This window comes from Sminthopsis crassicaudata, chromosome 1 (genome assembly GCF_048593235.1).
Source record: "Sminthopsis crassicaudata isolate SCR6 chromosome 1, ASM4859323v1, whole genome shotgun sequence".
Classification (NCBI taxonomy): Eukaryota; Metazoa; Chordata; class Mammalia; order Dasyuromorphia; family Dasyuridae; genus Sminthopsis; species Sminthopsis crassicaudata.
The window spans coordinates 633,323,906-633,345,012 of NC_133617.1; the positions used below are offsets into that span (position 1 = coordinate 633,323,906).

At 35.4% G+C, this 21,107-nt stretch overlaps 1 protein-coding gene across 2 annotated transcripts in view; it reads right to left on the reverse strand.

The window, feature by feature from the left end:
- The window catches only part of GLIS3 (GLIS family zinc finger 3), a 658,251-nt gene that overhangs the window by 40,426 nt on the left and 596,718 nt on the right, over window positions 1-21,107 (reverse strand). For both annotated transcript variants that reach the window (XM_074282835.1, XM_074282836.1), the window contains one exon: window positions 7,200-7,375. In XM_074282835.1, the coding sequence (XP_074138936.1) occupies window positions 7,200-7,375 (176 nt within the window). The remainder of the gene's footprint in view (window positions 1-7,199; window positions 7,376-21,107) is intronic.

The following is a 21,107-nucleotide window of genomic DNA, read 5'->3' on the forward strand; positions in this document are numbered from 1 at the left end:
AGGAAATATTATAACATATTTAACATGTATGGGACTGCCTGCCATCTAGGGGAGGGAGTGGAGGGAAGGAGGGGAAAATTTGGAACAGAAGTGAGTGTAAGGGATAATGTTGTAAAAAATTACCCATGCATATGTACTGTCAAAAAAAAAGTTATAATTATAAAATTAATTAAAAAAAAAAAAAAGAAAATGGTCTTTGCTTGAAGAGCTTCTCAGAGGGAGAACCCAGTCTGTCTAGAAATCACCCATTCACCTTTTCCACACAACTGGGTAAGTGTCAGAGGTTGGATTTAAATCCAATTCTTCCTCAGGGAAGCATTCTATCTACCTTGCCTTGCTACCTATGTTTATTGAGATTGCAAAACTATATTGAATAGTATGCTACTGGTGTGCATTTGTGTGTGGTGCCTGTGTATTCATTGAGGTGCTGCCATACCTCTATAGAACTGCAGGGATTCATTAAGATTTAGATAAGTAAGTTATTCTCAGAGTGATTTTGTACAGTGATCTACACTGATTTCGTACACTCATTTATAATTTCCTTGGAGCAGGCAATTAATCCTTAGTCCTCTGTGAGCATTTAGAACAGCATTATTGAGCTTAATGTAATTATTCATGTAAATGATGATTAACGATGATAACAATAAGAGAAATATCCTAGCACATATTAGTTGGCTCACTCATTTGATGACTATTCATTTCACCACAGTTTCTGGTACCTAACTATTTCCTTATTGGTGAAGAAATCAATCTTCTTGTACCTATTGTTACTGTGATTACAAACAGGAGTTTGAATACAGGATTAGCACATTTTCCACACAGTCCCCAAATTTTTAGCAGTAATTTTTTTTTTTGAGCTTTTTGACATTATTTCATAACAAAGCATCTGTAGTTGTGACTAAATATCCCTTGGAAAAAAAATTCTGTTTATTATCTCTATAACTTGCTTTACACACACACACACACACACACACACACACACACACACACACACACACACACATTCCAACATTGAATTCATGGGACATTTTCAGAAACAAGGCAGGTCATCATTCCTATTTCCAAAATGAGTCTTTCCTGGAATTCAGAAGTCAAAATTTGATGCAAGCAGCTGATGGAGCATGAAGTTAGTTAAAGTCATACCTGCTACTTCATTCCTATTTAAATATTAATATTGGCTTATTTACATGAACTTGAAAGATACTTCTGCTAAAAGCCAGAGAATCCATTTACAAATCATTCTATTTAAAAGACATGTTGGCCACAAAATCCTTTCTTTCTTGATGGAGCCAATTTAAACTGAGCTGACAAATTTAAGACTACACATTGAGACAGAAAAATGTCACCATTGTTTTGGTAGCAGATTGAATGAGGGTTCGGTGGCTGTAGCTACAACTCTTTAAATCATGAGAAGGCAGGTTATGAACTGTAGGAGACAGAGACTAACAGAGAAGTCTCCTGCTCCCCATAGCTATATGATATATATCAAATGGTTCAGACTGGAGAAAACACTCCGTGCTATTCTCCTTAATGAAATCTAATGACTTGGCCTTGCCTGATTGAAATTTTTGTGTTGGCTACTGAGAAACATTAGAGAAGGAGAAAAAAATCAGAGTAAGTGGTGAAGTAGTTTCTAGAGGAAGAATTTCAGTAATGTGTGGGTAAACTGAGATCATAATTAATAGACTTTTGTTAGGAATAGTGAGGATGGGGAACATTATTGTTTCCTAAGTATGAAGAGTGATCTTTCAAGGACTCAAATAGTGTTTATTAAGTTTATTAAGGGCCTATTATATGCCAGGCATCATGCTAAGCACTGGGGATAACAAAGAAAGGCAAAACTCTGACTTCATGGAGCTCACAAGGCTTTGGAGAATACCAGATGATAGGGACATAAATTTAGACTAGAAGGGACCTGAGAGGCCATCTATTCCAACTCTCTCATTTTACAAATGAAGAAACCTAGCCATAGAGAGGTTAAATGGCTTGTTCACAACCTAGGATTTGAACCTAGGTCCTCTGGCTTCAACTACAGAATATGGTTCATTTTATCAAACTGCTACACAAAAGTACTTAATCTGTTTAATCACTATTAAATGAAAGAATAAAGAATGAGGACCTTCAAAAATAGCTTACTTTGGTGGTTATTTGTCCTAGATGGTAGAATCTGGGGTTCAAGAATTTACATCTGGGAAGGATATAAAATCACAGGCTCATGGATCAGGAGCTAGAAGACTTCTAGATAATTTAGTGTAACTCTTTAGTTTTACAAATGAGGGAACCAAGGCCCAGCAAGCTTAGATGACTTGATCAAGATTACACAGTGATGGGAAAGACTTTAGTTCAAATCATCCTCTGATAATTACTAACTGTGGGATCATTGGAAAGTCATTTCATTTTTGTCAAAGCTCAATTTCCTTACTGGTAAAATGAAGATAGAAATGTACCAACCTCATGGGATTGCTATGAAACTCAAATGAGATAACATATATAAAGTGCTTTGCAAGTCTTGAAGTGCTATATAAATATCAGCTACTATTATTTCTTACAGAATTATAGCAAATTAAGGGAAAATGTTCTAGGAAAGAGTTTTATTTTTAGAGTTAAAAAAAAAGAACTGAATCATATGCCATAAAATAGTATTGAAAGTCTCCCAGTGATGTCCCAGGAGAGGAACAATGTATTTAAAATGGCACAGAGAAAGCTGAGATCTGAGAAGAGATGCATTCTTTGTCTCATCAGCTTCTAATCTGTACATGACACAAAAGAATCTTCCTTCAGTCTTTGCATGGAATTGAAATTTCCTCCTCATTTACCCAGGCCTTTTTATTTTTATTTTTTAAACACAAAGAAAAAAAAAAAGGTCTTCCTAAAATTGAGCTTTAGTGAAGTCATTGGTACTCTATTTAAATAGAATATGAATAATGCACTCTGTGACCATTATATTTTTTAAATAACTGAAGTGAGTAAAAATAATGTATCAGGCTGAAACCTGGATCCCCTCCCTCCAAAAAACCTAAGCTGATCTACAGATTTTGAGAAATTCAGAAGGCTTCCTAAGTAAGATAATGTCTTGGAAGTAAAAGGCAAAATAGGACCAGACAAAAGGGGCAATGGGGCATCATGGATTAAGAATGGTGCTCATTTACTTTGTAACCTTAGAAAAAATCCCATCTTCTCTCTGGACCTCAATTTGCACATCTGAAAAATGAAAAAATTAGACCAAATTTCTAAGAACCTTTGCAGTTTTCAAAATAATCTCTACTCTCCCTTTGCTGGTAAGGAAACAGGTCTAGGAAGGTGAAGATGTCTAATGATTTGCCCAAAGTCCCACAAGAAAACTATGAATCAGTGGAATCCAAATGTGAAGTCGTCTTCAGACAACAAATCAAGTACATTTTCAACTACTTTTGTCTAATATATATCCTAGATTAAGATTTAGAACAGACCTCCAAGAACATTAATTAGTAGAAATCTCTTATTCTATAGAGGGGGAAACTGAGGCTGAGTGAAGGGAGTTTTTCAAGGTCACACAGTACAATTTTCCAAGTGTTGACTATTTTAATTTTATATAATCACATAGAACTAAAGAGAAAAAACAACTGTTTTCTGGTCTCGAGAAACTCACTGGGTGAGGAAACGTAATGGTGTATATATGAATCTTTTTGAGATGTGCATTTCATTAAACACTTCCTTAAAAAGCTGCTAATGGAACACCAGCTTGACTTAGTTTCTAAATCAGTCACCTCTAATGTAGACTTGACACTCTATAAAGAATGACTTCATACCTTAGACTCAGCCAGACAGTTTATACTGCCCTTTGCTTTGATTCTTCACTTTAAAAAATCATAATGACATTTTTTCTCGACCTCTATCTACTGTGGAGAACTGAAGGCATCTGTCAGATACTATTACTACTTTCAGATGATGATTGATTAAGCAATGAAGTCCTTGGAAGACATACTTAACAAGAATACATGGATGCTCTCAGATAGCAACATTGATACTCATTGAATACAATGGACTTTTTTATTATGGTACAGTTATATGCTATTGTCATGACCTTGTTACACAGCCTTGGGCTGGTCACTTATCCTTTTAAAACCTCAGTTTCCTTGTCTGTTAAATGAAGAGACTGGATTAGTGAATCTAAAATCCTTTCTATCTCCAGATCCTGAGACTGCTGATATCAAAGAAGGCACAAAATGAGGATATTTGCTTATCAAAAAATATTTGCCATTGTCATAGATGTCCTACATAGAGATCCCCAAATAGATGCCAGTTTCCTTAGAAATTATAAGGTCATCCAGTTGTTCCATTTTATCAATATCTTGGGACATCAATGTATGAATGAGAAAAATGTTTACCAAGCATTTGTTATGTGCCATGTGTTGGATTAACTGAGGAAATAAAAAATCAAAGACAATCCCTGTCCTCAAGTAGCCTACATTTTAAGAGGGAGACAACATATAGGACTAGGATAGCCAGGGAGGAGTACTTTAGCTTGGAAAGTTACAAAGATTATGAATGGGGCCAAAAGCTGACATATCCCCTAAAAGAGCAATGACAGAGTTGAGATGATCATCATTTCTGGTTCCAGACTTGGAGGGTCAAAGAAGAGGAAAGAATATTGTGTACTGCTGAGGAAATTGTACAGGATATGACTAGAGAGGAATGGCTAGAGAGGAATGGCTAGAGAGGAAAAGGTGATCAAAACCCTTGATAGTAAAAGTTTTCCTCAGTAAAATCTACAAAAATTCAAAGAGTGACCTAATAATCTACGTAGATAAAAAAAAATGCAAAATATCTATTACCTAACCAGAGATCAGCTATGGCTCCTGGCCCAAATCCAACCTAAGAAAGTTAACTTGTGGGCTTTGCAAAAAATAGGTGGTAGGCCAGATATGGCCCATAGGATATACTGATCCATGACTATTGATTTAAAATATCAGAACATAAATATTTTGGAAGGGTACTGCAGATAGACATGAGCTGCAATCATAATTGAACAGAAAGAGGAGAATGGCAAGAATGTATTTCATCACAATTCAATTCTCCAAAAATCATCTGTGAAATACAAAAAGTCTTATTTTTAAAAACCCATTATTTAGGTGATGCTTATGCTTATGCCAACAAAACATCAATAAACAATTTCTATGAATCAAAATTGAGGCTGATTCAAAGGGCAAGGAGATACCAATGAAGGACATAAGAAGGCTGTGGTATGTTACTTAAAGAGGTCTATAGTCAAGTGTTCTGAGGCTTAAATGAGATAATGGATATAAAGTGTTTTGCAAACTTTGAGGTACTATATAAATGCCAGTTATTACTATTAATATTACTATTATTATAATTATGATTAACTTATAATCTTCAAATTTCTGGTCTGATGATGACTTCATTCTCTGAGCTTTTTGCTACACTGATCTTGAGCTCAAATAATGATTATAGATTAATACAAGGGTGTGCTTTGAAATATTTAACAATCAGTTTCCCCCCTCTATAGAATAAGAGATTTCTACTAAATAATGTTCTCGGAGGTTCTGTTCTAGCTCTTAATCTAGGATATATATGAGACAAAAGTAGTCGAAAATGTATTTGATTTGTTGTCTGAATTCTTGACTTCAAATCTGGATTCCACTGATTCATATTTTTCTTGTGGGACTTTGGGCAAATCATTAGCCATCTTCACCTTCCTAGACCTGTTTCCTTACCAGCAAAGGGAGAGTAGAGATTATTTTGAAAACTGCAAAGGTTCTTAGAAATTTGGTCTAATTTTTTCATTTTTCAGATGTGCAAATTGAGGTCCAGAGAGAAGATGGGATTTTTTCTAAAGTTTCAAAGTAAATGAGCACCATTCTTAATATATACTTATATTTTTAATATATGTATATATGACATACACATATAACACATACATACGCACATATATATATAACATTATATATAATATATTATACACAGTTTGAAGTTTATTAATACTTTCTTAAGTATAAAGAATCAACAAAGCATTAAATCAAGCCCTGATATGTGATTACCAATTCCGGAAGTGTAAATACTCACACTGACAATTTTACAATTAAATTACAAAAGCAGCTTAGAGCTGGCTAGAACCCAAATTTCCTGATTAACATTTCAGCATTCTGCTAATTATTTAGTTAAAAACCTGGATGTTATATATGAAAATTTGAATGTCTCAATACGATATGGCCTATTATGGTTTGACAGACAATTCTAGTCAAATATTTCAAAATAAAAAAAATCTTCATGTGATGAAGGACCATAAGTTTATAGATCAAGAACTGGCAATAATCCTAGGCCCTCTAGCTCCATTTTCACAATTGAAGAAACTGAAGACCAGAGAGGTTAAGTGATTGTCTAAGATCACTCAGGTAGTCGTGTCAAAAGTGGGATCTGAATTCAGCTCCTCAGACTTGTCAGCTAGTGCTCTTTCCACCACATCCCATTGCCTCCATCTGGCCCAATATAATTTGAGTAATAGATAACATAGGCCAGCAGGCTCAAGTATAGAAAAGAAATCATTATGGAGTCTCTTCTGCCCTATTCTGCTGTGATGAGGTTCCCTTGTGGGAGAAGGTGTTATAATTCTTCTTTGGAGAGATGGTGTTGCAGATTCTCATAAGATGTAGGGCCCAGCTTGAATCCTCACCTATTTCCTTTTCCCAAGCCACTTTCCCATGAACCTTGTTCTGCTGGCAGAACCAAGTGCTTTCTGCTTGCTTTGTTTTACCTACTACTCTTTTCTAGCTATGGGGTTCATCCCTGCTTTAGGGATGGAAGGCTTCCTTTAGCATATTTGGTTTTTCTCCCTGCTAATCTACTATCTTTTGGAAGCAGAGTGTAATTATGCATGAAATAACATTGTAATGGAGAAACCCAGGGGAAAGGGGGATAAAGGGCCTTACATCTGCCACCTGGATTCTTTGTGTTCTATGGATTGAACTCTTTGTGAAGATCAGAAATAATGCTATTTTATTTTTCAAGTCTGCAAAATGCAGAAGAATTCTGTGGCTTATTTTATTTTTACATATATCATCACAGAGGAAGGCCACAAGAAACTGAACAGAACCTCCCTCTTGATTCAAGTACACTCTGAGAATTCAAGGGCAGCCTTAGCAGTACAATACAGCTTTTTTTCAAATCAAGACACTGTAATGTTCTATTCCTTTTTTCCTTACCATGAACATGGATGCCATTTGGTTGAAAGGAAGAACTGGTTACTGGCTGGTATGATTTCAAGTGAGATGCTGATGACTGCTGAACATGGGAAGGTGGAGGTCTCTGCATAACTGAAGTGGGGACTGGCATTCTCCGAGGGCTGATATGCTGGGGAGATGGAGCAGAAGGGGCAAACCTAAGGAAACAATTGGAAAAACAAAAATGGAAACTACATAAGATGACTGGAGTAAAGATTTAAACAAATGCTTTTGAGGGAACTCATTAGTTAGCTGATCACAAACTGAGGCTTAGGTAAGAGAACACCAATTCACTCGATAAAACAAACCAGCATTATTTATTTCTCATCCATACATTCCCTCCCCTGAACCTCTAGCTTCTTATTTCACTTACATCTTAGCTATGATTATCAAACAAATCAGTGAAGGAGAGAAACAAACAAACAAACTCCACAGTTACATGTGGATTTCTTAAGACTTTCAAACTTGATTTCAAACATTTGGAGGTTGGCGGAATTTAGGGCACATTTTGCCAGGCTCCTTTTTCTGTTAATTTTTAAATCCATTGTATTTTAAGGGAAATTTAATCCATATGTTTCTGATTCATTTACACTTAGCTCATCAAAATTTTGTTTTGTAAGACACATGTGATGTCCAAGAAGTGTTACAGGACTTTGGTATGATGGTCTAATCCTTTTTAAACAATGCATTTCCTTTTGCCAAGAGTAAATTGACTTAAACCTCAAAAGGGTCAAGTATGGTTTGAAGTGCAGAGCCCCAGAGGCTGAAGTGGGTTCTGTGCTTGGCACAAAATACTCTCTTGGCTCAAATAGAAACAGAATAGAAAACCATTTTTTTTCAACTATTTATGCCAATCATATTCATTTTGGAGGATAGCTTTTAGGGAAAAGGGAGGGCAGGAATGTTTGTAATAATTCATTACCTAGTTCTTGAGGGTCCTTTTAACAGCCCTGTGAGGCAGATGATATCAATATTATATATGTTATGTTTTTTCCCAATTACATGGTAAAACAAATTTTTAAACATTTATTTAAAATTTGGATTTTCAAATTTTATCCCTCCCCTTTTTCTTCCCTGAAATGATAAGCAATTAGATATGGGTTATACATGTGCAACTATATAAAACATTTCCATATTAGTCATTTTGTACAAAAAGATTTTTTAAAAAAGAAAGAAAAAGGATGCTTCAGTCTGTATTCAAACAATATCAGCTCTTTCTCTGGAGGTGGATAATATTCTTTAACATGAGTCTTTTGGGATTGTTTTGGATCATTGTATTATTGAGAATATAGCTTCTTCACCATAAATACTGCTGTTATTATGTACATCAATTTTCCTGTTTTGGATCACTTTACTTTGCATCAGTTCATTTAAGTCTTTCGAGTTTTTTTTCTGAAATTATCTAATCATTTCTTATAGCTCAATAATATTGTATTACAATCACATACCACAATTTTTAAGACATTCCCAAACTGATGGGCATCCCTTCAATTTTTAATTCTTAGCTAGCTACCATAAAAAAGCAATAAACATTATTGACATAAATTTATGGATGAGGAACCTCTCTAAGGTTCAGAGAGGTTGTGTTTTATCTGGCATATATAAAGGAGGGTATATTTTTATCTTGTAATTCCTTAGTAAGAAAAATAAAAAGAGGTTTTCAGTATAGATTATATCTCTTAAATTTGAAAGAAGAGCATACTTACTAGAATAGCATAATAGCAAAGAATATCAAAAATTTAAATGATTCCTTAAGGTTTGTAAAGCCCTCCTTTAAGGGCTTTGAGATTTATATCATTTTCCTTTGAGATTTATAATGTCCTGTGAGGTAGATGTGATCATTACTTACAATTCATAGAAAAATCCATTGAGGCACAGTGACTTTTGGGGACCATAGCTTCTAATTGGCAGAGGAAGTATTTGAACCAAGTTCTTCCTAATCCTAATTAAGTGCTCTATCCATGGTGACACTTAGCTGCCTAATCCATGGAACTATTAGAAAGAGGAATCACTCCACAATGATACCTAGCAACATAATAATCAGTTTTCAGGCATTTTGACACTAGCCAGTACTTCTAAGTACTTGGACATCAGTGGACATTCATCCTACAGCTCTATGACAATCTGCAGCCATAACACAATTATACCCAGCTCATGTTTAGTTTGGTCTCTGCCTGTTTGTGAACAGGAAGGTAGAGAAAAGGAATAGCTATAGGCTGGTGGCCACCAGTGCTCTGTCAAAGTCATAGATAGCCCAAAAAGTACGTTAGGTAGGCTCTGCTTCCTCTTGATCCTTTCCAGGGGATACTTCTAATTTATCTAAAGACCTGAAGAAACCTAAATGTGTATGTCAAACTGAGGAAAGGAATCAATAATTTTTGGTAATCTGGATTTCGCTACTTCCTCCCCTCCACTTTCTTTTCTTGATCATCCATGAAATTCAACACTTACTAAGCAACTGTTATTTGGAAAGCAGTATTCTAGTGCCTTGATCACAATGATTTTTAAAAATGGCATGGTTGTCCTTAGGCTTACTCATGGTTGTCCTTAGGCTTACTTTACTCAGTGGGGAGTAGAGAAGGATACAACAAAATAAAATAAGACTAAATCAGGGAAAAGAGGGAGAAAGGAGCCAGAGAAATCCAGACAACATACTCTAGAAAACTGAGGAGCCAGAAAACTCTAGGACTAGGAAAAGATGGCATTTAAGAAATGCTAGTTGACTGACTAGAAGAGATAAAATCTGAATTGAATCATGAAGGAAGAAGAATTAAACATTAGGGGGATGGTAGAAGTAAAAAAGGAATGCATTCCAGATATGGGGAAGTGGAGAAAATGTGGATCTTTCACAATGATTACAAAGGGACAAAAGAAGGCAAGATGAAGCTGCAGAAGAGCTGACAGTCTAGATTGTTTACAATGTAGAGTTCAGAAAGGGAATTATGTGGAATAAAGCTAGGAAGTAGACTGGAGTCTATTGTGTTCATATAATTCTTGGGTTTGTCTTGGTGGGTATGAAGAGAGTGCAGTACTAGGCAGAGATGAATCTTGCACGTTTCTCTCTCTCTCCTCTCCAAAGTGCTAAGGATGGTCCGTAGCAAAAGAATTCCCCTACTTAAAGCTGTGTTAAACAAGGTCTTTATTGATTAGGAAAGAGACACCACAGAGTTGGCAGGCAATAACAGCTTCCAGAGAGAAGCCATATTGCAAAGAGTAGAATTTGGAACTTCATTTTATACAAAAACAGGATCATAAAACAGAATTTGTATTTGAAAAAGACTTTTCTGCTTCCAGAGGATATGGAGAAGTTTGTGTATCAACAGTTTCTTGTATATCAAGAGTTTCTCCAGAGACTGTAAGTCCTTTGAAGTTTGTATAAGAAAGGAATTTTTCTTCAGAGGATGTAAGAGTTTGTTGGTCATTTACATACTAGGCTGTCTGCTTTCGCCTCTTCAGGTAGACCTTAAAGTATTTATTTTGTTTACAATAATTTTATATAGAACTTCTCTTTCTATCTCTTACTGATGGGCTTTGTCAGTAATATATACAAATGTTGATGATTTGTGTGGGTTTATATCCTGCAACTTTGCTAAAATTGTGAATTGTTTCAAGTAGGGTTTTGGATGATTTTTTAGGATTCTCTAAGTATATCATCATATCATATGCAAAGCGTGATAGTTTTATTTCTTCATTGTCTATTCCAATTCTTCTAACTTCTTTTTCTTATTGCTAAAGTCAATATTTCTAGTACAAAGTAGAATTATAGTGGTGATGATGGGTATCCTTGTTTCACCACTGATCTTACTGGGAATACATCCAACTTCTCTCCCTTACTTACTCACTAGGTTTTAGTTATATGCTTATTATTTTAAGGAAAGCTCCTTTTATCCCATGCTCTCTAGTGTTTTTTAATTGAAATGTGTGCTATATTTTTTTTTCCAAAAGCTTTTTCTGCATCAATTGAGATTATCATATTATTTTTGTTAGTTTTGTTATTGATATGGTCAATTATGGTAATTGTTTTCCTTATATTGAACCAGCCCTGCTTGCCTGGTATAAATCCTAAATGGTCATAGTGAATTATCCTGCTAATAAATTGCTATAATCATTTTGTTAATATTTTATTTAAAATTTTTGTATTAATATTCATTAGGGAGATTTATCTATAGGGAGTTCAATTTCTTTTTCTAAAATGAGACTATTTAAATAATGTATTTACTCTTCTGTTAACCTGGGCAATTTATACATTTTTATATTTACTTTTTGTAAATATTCACCCATTTTGGTTGGATTGTCAGACTTACTGTCATAGAGTTGGGAAAGCTATCTCATAATTATTTCTTTAATTTTTTTTTTTCTTTGATGGTAAGTTCACTTTTTTCATTTTTGATGTTGGTGATTTAGTCTTTTTTCTTTCTTTTTTTGGTTCAAATTAACCAATGATTTATCTATTTTGTTAGCTTTTTTCATAAAAATAACTCTTTGTTTTTGTTTTGTTTTTTAGTTCAATAGTTTTCTTAATTTCTATTATTTTGAGTTTCAAAATTCCTAATCTGGTATTTACTTGGGGGGTTTTAATTTTTTTTTCTAGTTTTTTTTAGTTACTTGCATAATTCATTGTTCTCCTCTTTCTCTGTTTTATTTATGTAGCTATTTAGAAATATAAAATTTCCCCTAAGAACTATTTGACTGTGTCCCATATATTTTGGTATGTTGTCTCATTATTGTCATTTTCTGGATGAAATTATGGATTGTTTCTGTGATTTGTTGTATCCTATTAACTTTCCTAGTTTCTTTCTTGTTTATTTTGTGGTTAGATTTCCCTGATTCTGAGAATGGAAGGTTGAGGTCCACCATTAGAATAGTTTTGCTATCTATTTCTCCCTGTAGTTGGCTTAAAATCTTCTTTAGGAATTTTCCTGCTCTATCACTTAATATATTCTACTTCATTATTTATAGTATCCTTTATCAAGAAGTACTTTCCCTCCTTATCTTTTTTAACAAGATCTATTTTTACTTTTGCTTTATCTGAGATCAGAATCATCACCCCTGCTTTTACTTCAGTTGAAGCATAATAAATTCTGTTCTAGCCTTTTACCTTTACTCTGTATGTGTCTCTCTGTGTCAGTTGTCTTTCTTGTAAACAGCATATTATAGAATTCTGTGTTTTAATTCATTCTACTATTTGCTCCCTTTTTATGGAACAGTTCATCCTATTCATATTAACAGTTATGATTATCAGCTCTGTTTCCCTCTATTCTATTTTCTCTCCTGTATATATTTTTCTCTTTTCACCCTCTTCTTAGTCTTTTTTATCCACCCCACCCATTACCTTATCTCCTATTACCCACCCTCTTTTGATTAGTAGTGTTTTTTAAACCCAGCTCAGCTACTACCTTGTCTTCTATCAGCCCTTTCTCCACTCCTCTTACCTAGTGTTTCTGCCTTTCATTCTATCCTATCCCCCCCTTTTCTTTTCCTCTTTCTTCTCCTTTTTATAGGGTTAGAAAAATTTCTATAGCTAATTGAATGATTAAATTATTCCCTCTTAAGCCCAAATTGATGAGATAAAGCTTCAGACAATGTTCATCCCCCTCCTTACCTTCCCTCCAATGTAACAGATCTTTTGCACCTCTTCATGTGAACTAATTGTTCTGTTATACCTTCTTTTTCCAGTACCAACCTTTTCCCACCCCTTAATGTCTTTTTTCTTTGATGTCATTACATCAGGGGCCATTCACAACCACACCTTTTATCCATGTGATGTCCCAACCCCCATTGTCTGTCCCAGTGACAGATACAATTCTCAAGAGATATAGATACTGTTTTCCTAACTAGAGATGTAAATAATTCAACCTTTAAATATATATTTTCCCTCTGTTTACCTTTTTGTGGTTCTCTTGAGTCCTATGTTTATAGATTAAATTTTGTTTAGTCTGTTTTTTTTTTTGTTTTTTGTTTTTTGTTTTTTTTTTCCAGATAGAACTATTTGAAAGTCTCTTACTTCATTGAAGTGCCATCTCATTCCCAGAAAGACGATGCTGAGTCTCACTGGGTAGTTAATTCTTGGTTGTAACTCTAGGTCCTTTGCCTTCCAGATCCTTTATTGTAGAAACTACCAGGTCCTGGTAGTCCTGACTGTGTTACTTGTTAGGATTATTACTAGGTGTTAAATTGGTGCTTAACAATTCTCTAGTTCAGAGTTCATACCTTTAAAGGAGTTCAAACATTTAAAGGAGTTTACACCTTTAAAGGAGTTCACTCATTGGTTCCTTAAGGAGTTCCCATAAGTCCATGGAGTATCCACAAGCCCATTCTCTTGGAGGATATAAGGAGCCAACATTGAGTGAGGAAGTCAATCTGGATTGGGTCAAGGAGAAGACTTCCCAGGAGAACTTCAGGGAAACTTAGGAGATTCAGAGCAAGGATTCAGTGGATTCACAAGTCCAGCAGATTCACAAGTCTAAAGGAAGAGCCTGCTCATGAACTTCCAGGAGATTCACAACTAGGATTGACTTCTGGGAAACCCACAATCCCACACTTTTGGAGACAGAATCAAGAATTGATTCCCATGTCTACCTTCATGCTGGCTGGAGGTTTTGGATTCAGAGGGAGCTAGAGACTGAAGTTGGCTGGAGACATTCTGACAGGAACCAAAGCCAAAGCTTCCTCCAGAAGCCCCCCATGAAACTTGTTCCCAGAGAAAAGGATTTACAGAAAAGAAACCTGCCCCCAAGAGAACAATTGCAATTTAGAGCAACAGAACATCACATTTGAAATGCTATGTCCCGGCTAGCTCACTGAAGGGCTCAGCATCAGCCAGAGTCAGGATAAGCAAAAGTCCTTGCCACACATTGGGCACCAAAATATGAAATGTGTTGTTTCTAGATTGTAACCATTCTCTTGGGGGTAGGCTCTTGGGGGAGCTTCTGGAAGCAGCCTTTCTTTCAGTTCAGTTCAATAATCCCCAAATGCAGCCAGGAGTTAAAGTCCAGATCCTATATGGAATCAATTAGCAAGATTATAGCAGATTAAGCCTTTAAACTGGTTTTGAAGTCAAAGAATTCACAAATATATGGAGTATAATACATTTCCAGAAGAAGATACCTTGGAAGAACTTCAGAACATGTCTGTTTCAATTGGACAAAGGGACAGTCTGCTAAGCCCAGAGCACAGCATAGGGAAACCAGGGCAAGAAGCTGGAGTAGGGAGTTAGAGCATTGTAGCTTCCACGTACCTGGGAATCTTCTGTGAGCCTCTTAGGCCACTCTGTCCTATTTATAAGCAGATGGTTTGGAAGAGTTGCCTTTTGTAAAAGACATATAAATCCCTGAGCCCCAGAAGAATGCTGGACCTAGCCTCCATTACCCAGCACTGGAAATCAATCAGCAGAATTGCCCCACTGTGAATTAAAGCCACTGTCTCTTCTTTGCATTGAGCAGACCTCAAGCCTTAAAAAATGAATAAAAAACAAAATAAAAAAAGAACTCTCAGAATAGACAGCTTTTATGGAGAGAGAGAAGAACAGACCTCAAATCCTGAGGTTCCTAAAGGCAAAACAACTCCAGAAGAAACCCCAAAGAGACACATAAGCTGGTCCCCATTTCACAAAGCTTTCTCCGAAGATTGCATTAAGGATCTTAAAAGAGTTAGAAGAAAAATGGGGATTTCCTCCTCTATTGAGCAAGGACTGAGGGTCTTAGTTGTTGATTTGCTGTGATTAAGACCCTCTCACTGGCTTTCTCAGAATCTATCTGATCTGAGTTGAACATCATTTTCACTCCAATGAGACTGACTTTTGTTGAAGTTTTCAGTCTATCTTGGTCTGGAAAGTGGTTTCATTTCTTCAGATTTTGTTCAGAGCCTTGATTTCATGTATATTCAAGGAAAACTTGGAGACCTCTAGCTTTCTAACTTTCCTCTGCCATCTTGGCTCCACATTCAAAGTCTCCCTCTGTATGTCTTTTAAAAGCCATATATCAAAAAAAATGACTCCCCAAAAGAAGATTTTTTTTCTTTCCTGTACTATCCTGTTCTGCCTTCTTCCCTTTCTCTTCCCTCTATTATCTTCTCCTTTTTCTCTGTTCTCTTGTCCTGTTCTCCCTTCCATTTTCTTTATTGGAACAGCTTATGTGAATCAGTAAGAAAAACTATTCTGACCTTATTAGTGGGATATAATATAGATGTGTTAAAAAATAATGATGGGAGAAAGAATAAGACTGGACCAGATGATGTTAAAGTTCCCTTACAACTCTTAAAAGTATGAAATTTCAGTGGATAGTAGGTAGCAATTGTTATAGTGAAATAGTTGAATTAAGCCATCTAATTTACTGATGCTTTTCATTGCTACTTCTTTAAAAGAGAGCATTAATTGAAGACCTTTTGCCAGGTAAATATTTTCTTTCAGAGACTATTATCCTTTCAATAGATATTACCCCAAAAAGAAGTGTTGAAAGACATAGATAAACAAATTTAGGAGTTATAATAAGAACATTGTTTCCATGGATATTTCTAAGATTTCTCCCCAAACCTCCTCCAATGCCTCATCCTGGCATGGAGGTGAATTATAGAGTTTGAAGACTACAAACCACAGAGTAAGTAGGTCCTATCATGCTGGAAAGCATTTGACTCAGACTGAGTTTCTTTGTGAAGAAATAAAAACACATTATCAGCAGGCCCTTGGCCAGTAGGTGACAAATTCTTTGGCCACAGCAATCCATGAAACAAAGAGAAAAAGAGGGAAATGGCTCTCATTTTAAATTTTTTGTTTTAATAATGTTGGTAGTGACAGAAAAGAGAGCATAAATTAACCTTAATTAAATATTAACTGCTGGAGTATTAAATGTGGTGTATTTGTCCAATAATCAGTGAAATGCCATAATATTAAAAGAAGTAAACCATATCAAAATTGGCATTCTTACAATAAATGAAACAAAAGGAAGTTGTAGCTAAATGAGTAGATGACTCATAAGTTTGTCCTGGAGGGGCAAATAAAAGAAGTTAGGAGAATTAGCTTCATTGTGTGTCCAAAGGCTATGTGAAACATCATTTTATGTGATGCTTGGTTGGTATCTTGCATTGTTCATGATGATGTATTTCATTTCTATCCTAAATACAAATGTATTTATATTCTAAACTAATGTTGCCATTAGCTAAAATCAAGTATTTTTAGCTGAATCAAACATTTGCTAGCAGAGATGATTTGGGGATTCTTTGGGGCTCCCTCATTGTGGCAATTATTTTATGTGTTAGATTTTTGAAGCAAGCATTAATAAGCAAAGGCAACAACTTAGATTTTCTCTACTTGCTATTTTTCAGGATTGAGAGTTAGTATGTTGCAGTTATTATAGCTTTATGAAATATCTTCTCATCTTTAGCCTTCCTTCTAATTTTGTAAGTTTTTTTTTACTTTTTCTCTATCTTTTCATCTCTTGCATCGATTATTGAAAATTTCCTACTTAACCTACCTACCTGAGTCTCTTCCTATGCTAGTCTATCCTAAATAAACTGACATTAAAGTGATTTTCATTAAGTATAATTATAACCATGTCACCTACTCAATACCTTTTGGTGGCTCCATGATACTTCTAGAATAAAATAGTGTCTCTTAAATTTAGTTTAAAAAATCCTTTACCAAAGTTGGTCCTAACCTATGTTTCCAGTTATTATACATTTATCTAGTTCCTACATTCTGTGATCCAGTCAAATTGGCCTTCTCTCTGTTCCTGACACTGAATCCTCCATTTCTGTGTGCTAGCGATGGCAGTCCCCCCCTTCCTGGAATGAATTCCCACTTTAATTTCAACCCACATATTCTTTTTATCAAGATTCACTGAAATATTATCTTCTACATAAAGCTTTTCCTTACCCCCAACTGCTAATATTCTTCTTCTAGGCTACCTTTTCCTAATAAAAAAGGCAAGAAAACTTAAAATTCATATTAGAAAACATTCTATCAAATATTACATCCAAAAATGATAGTTAAAGAGACAAGTTTTCATTCTGATAGAATTCTCAAATATTCTTCAATTATTTACTCATTAAATCATCAATTCAGTAAACATTTTCAATCTCTGTCCTCATATAGTTTACAGCTAGTAGTAGAGTGAAACGCATAGAAATGTCACTAGGAGACATAACAGTACAGAAACTGCTGTGTTAAGTAAATCTGGGGAAAAGGCTGACTGGGAAGAGCATCTAAGAGTTTCTAGAGGAGGTGGCATCTGGGCTGAGCTTCAAAAAATTGGGAGGAATTCACTAGGCAAAAAGGGGGAAGAGAAGACCATTCTAAGTAAAAGGAACAATAAGATAAAAGCATGTAGGAGAAGAGTAGGTGGGGTTCTTTGAAAAGAGACTAAAGGATAGTAATATGAGTTCTGGAAATGGAGGGTTGTAACAGTTTTGCAGAATGTCAGGCAAAAAAAGTTTTTACTCAGTAGATAACAGGGAGTCACTGAATATTTTTGAGCAAAGTGATAGTGTAACAAGTTGGATAAGAAAGATTTTGCTACAGGACAAACAAGAGATTATATAATTCAAGTTCACTTTACTAGAGTCATGCCTAGAAGCTAAAGAATGGATTCAATAATCTCTGAAGTTCTGTCCAGGCTAATTATTCTACAAAATATGACTCTGTGATGTAATAATCTCCATTTATCCCCATTACCCCCCAATTGTTAATCTGCATGCTTTGGTGTTTATTGTTATTAATTTTACTAGACTTACACTTTACAAGGCTTCATTTGCTCCCACTTACTGCCTTCTTCCTTGGTAGCTTTATGATTTTGAAACAATAGATCACTGTTATATAAATATACAAACCACTGAGATCAGCAAAATCCCTGCTTACAGGAAACAGACTGCATTGAAGGAAAACAAACAAAATTCAGGCTGCCACCCTCCACTCACTTAGTGTAGTTGAAGTAACCTTACCATGAGGTATAAGTGATCTGCCAACATGCAGGAAACAGGTTCCAAGTACAGAAGGAAAATACTTAGGAAAAGAATATTCTCCTTATGTTGTGCCACAATTTCCTTTGATTATTCTACCTCAGTTTCTCTAATTGTTCTACCTCAATTTCCCTGAATTGTTCTGCCTGGTTGCAACATCCCCCCTCCTAATCATCATGATCCAGATAAGGAGAAAGACCTTCTATCTTAGACATCATGACCCCAGACTTTCCCTGCTTATCAGAATGTTAGGTGCCTCCCCCTATCCTATCAGAACCTGATTGATAGTCCATTTCCTCTCTCAATGCACTGACTCCACCCCTGCCTTGGTCTACCCTCAGGTAGCTTGGAGCCAAGTGTGTGTATATATACTTCATGGGAAGCACACATTAGCTGCTGGATACTTTGGACATCATCCCTGGGGGCAATGTGCCCCCAGCATAATCTCTTCCTTTCAAATAAAATATTAAAATTCTCTAATCTCTATCTTGCCTCAGTTTCTCTGGCATTACACTTAAGAATGTACTTGATTTTTTTGGCTTTCTTTGCTTTTTGTTCTCCCTAATTTCCCCTTCCTCCTTAGTCTTTCACATAAGACTTTCCCCAGCTTTATGCTCTGAAACAAAGAAGAGCTTTGTGAAAGTTTACAGGGGTTGGATAAAGATAGCAAATGACAAAGAATATGGAATAGAGGGTATTGCTACCTTGGGCAATGTTCATCAATACTTTGGAAGCTTCCTGGAATATTGATAAGACTTTTGTAAGTTTATTGAGCAAGGGGTCTCTAAAGGATTCTTAGTAAATGAAAATGATCATTACTTTCTCATTGACCATCATCACTTCCTTGAGAGAGAGAATGGGTTTGTTCTATTTGTAGGTTTTCAAGCAGAGGATTAATGACCACTTGTTGAGAATATTTTTGAAGATTTCTTTTGATTATGAGTTGCACTAGATGACCAAGGAGATTCTATCTGCAAATTTGATGATTCTGCTAAATCTGTGATGTTTCTATGAGTCTTGTAAATCAATAGCATGGCATAGAGTATAAAGAGCCAACTTCAGGATTAAAAACAAAAAAACAAAAAAACCTGAATTCAAGTCCCAACTGGGACACATACTGTATATGTGCCCCCAAGCAAGTCAGCATAGTGCTTGACAAAAGAAGCACTTGTTGATATGATGTCTCAGTGCCCTAGGCAACTAAAACTATATATAAATTGGAGGGCAAGAAGCTGGATAGAGGGAGTTACTTCAAAAAGAAAATTGTTAAGTTCCCTGTTTTAATGAAATCATGAATCCCATTTCTCTACTTATCCCTTTTTTTAAGATTTGTAAAATCATTACCTGTGATCCTCAGATCAACTAGGCGAGATATTACATGTATCATGATCTCCATGTTACAGCTCAGCAAATTGAGGCAAAAAGACTTTAAATGACTAACCAGGGTCACAAAACTACTAAGTGTCTGAAACAGAATTACAACCCAGAGCTTCCAGATTCCAAATCCAAAGCTCAATGCATGAACTCATGTTTTCTTGAATAACATGTTACTGAGATCTGTTTTTCCATCAAAAGTTTATTTGAATTGATTGTATCCCCTTTCCCAGAGCTAGTCAAGTTACTTCCTCTTTCTAAGCTTCATTTATTAATGAAGAAGTTGGGCCAGGATGATCTTTAAGGTCTCTTCCAACACTAAATCTTGTGAATATCTGATTTTATTGGACTGGAGTGTTCTTGTAGGTTGCTTAAGAATATGGGCTCTGATATTTCTCATCTTTCTCTCCTCAGAACCCAGTATAGCATTCCACAATAGTAGCTGCTTAATAAATGTTTGCTGTACTGAATTCAAGTGAATTTGAAATATTAGTATCATTGAATCTTCAAATGCAGTAAGACAGGCTGATTTCTAAAAGAGTACTATTTCATTGAAGAGGCATTGTCAAAGCAGAAGGGATATTGGAACCTGGAGCCAGGAGAGACACTTGTATAGTAGAAAGAATACTGGTTCTAGAATCAGGGGACTTGAGTTCGAAACTCAGCTCTGTCCCATTTTTCTTATATGACCTTGAGCAAACTTACTTCTCTGGGCCTCATTTTATTCACTTGGAAAATTAGATTAAATTATATGACTTTCATGATTCCTTTCAGCTTTAAGTTCTATCACAAGGGTCTGAATCATCATTTTTCCCATTTACTGGGTGAATGACCCTGTTTCTTTTATTTTCTCCATTATGTTGCCAGAACCAATATGCTGAATTCTAGATATCTTCAAGTCTTATTGCCTAGAAAATTCCTTCACTTTCTCTCTTTATCTCCTTGCCCCTCCATGACTAACTTCCACTTTTTACTCTGGGAACAGTAATGAAATTAACACTATTTTTCCTGGAAAGGACAGGTAAATCAATTGTCTTATGATTTCATTCAGTTTCCCTATGACTTTGCTGACCAAAATACCACTCCCTACCACTTCCCTATATGTTTTATCTTCCTATCTTAAAATGTAAGGTCCTTGAGAGCAAGGATTGTGTTGTTTTTCATATCTTTATGATTTACCACACTAGTGCATAATCAGGGATTAAAAAAATCTTTTTCATTCATTTACTCCCTGAGGATCTCTTTCCTTTTCTGCAAAATAGGGATGATCATACTTGTGCTTCCCATCTCACAGGGGTATAATGAGAATAATGCTTTACAAATCTTAAAGACATTATATAAGTATAAATCACTATGTCTACCCCCGAGTGAAGGATCCATAGAAATTGAAGAGGGTTTCAATACAAGCTGAAAAGAAGATTTAAGAAAAGAGAAGAACCTTGGAGGGGGAGGGGAGAGATTAAAAAATAGGTTTATTCACAGTGAAGAAGATAAGATTTTAGAGCTGATTTCATAGAAATCATAGAACCTAAGAGTTGAAGGGGACCTTAGAGGCTCTTTAGATTT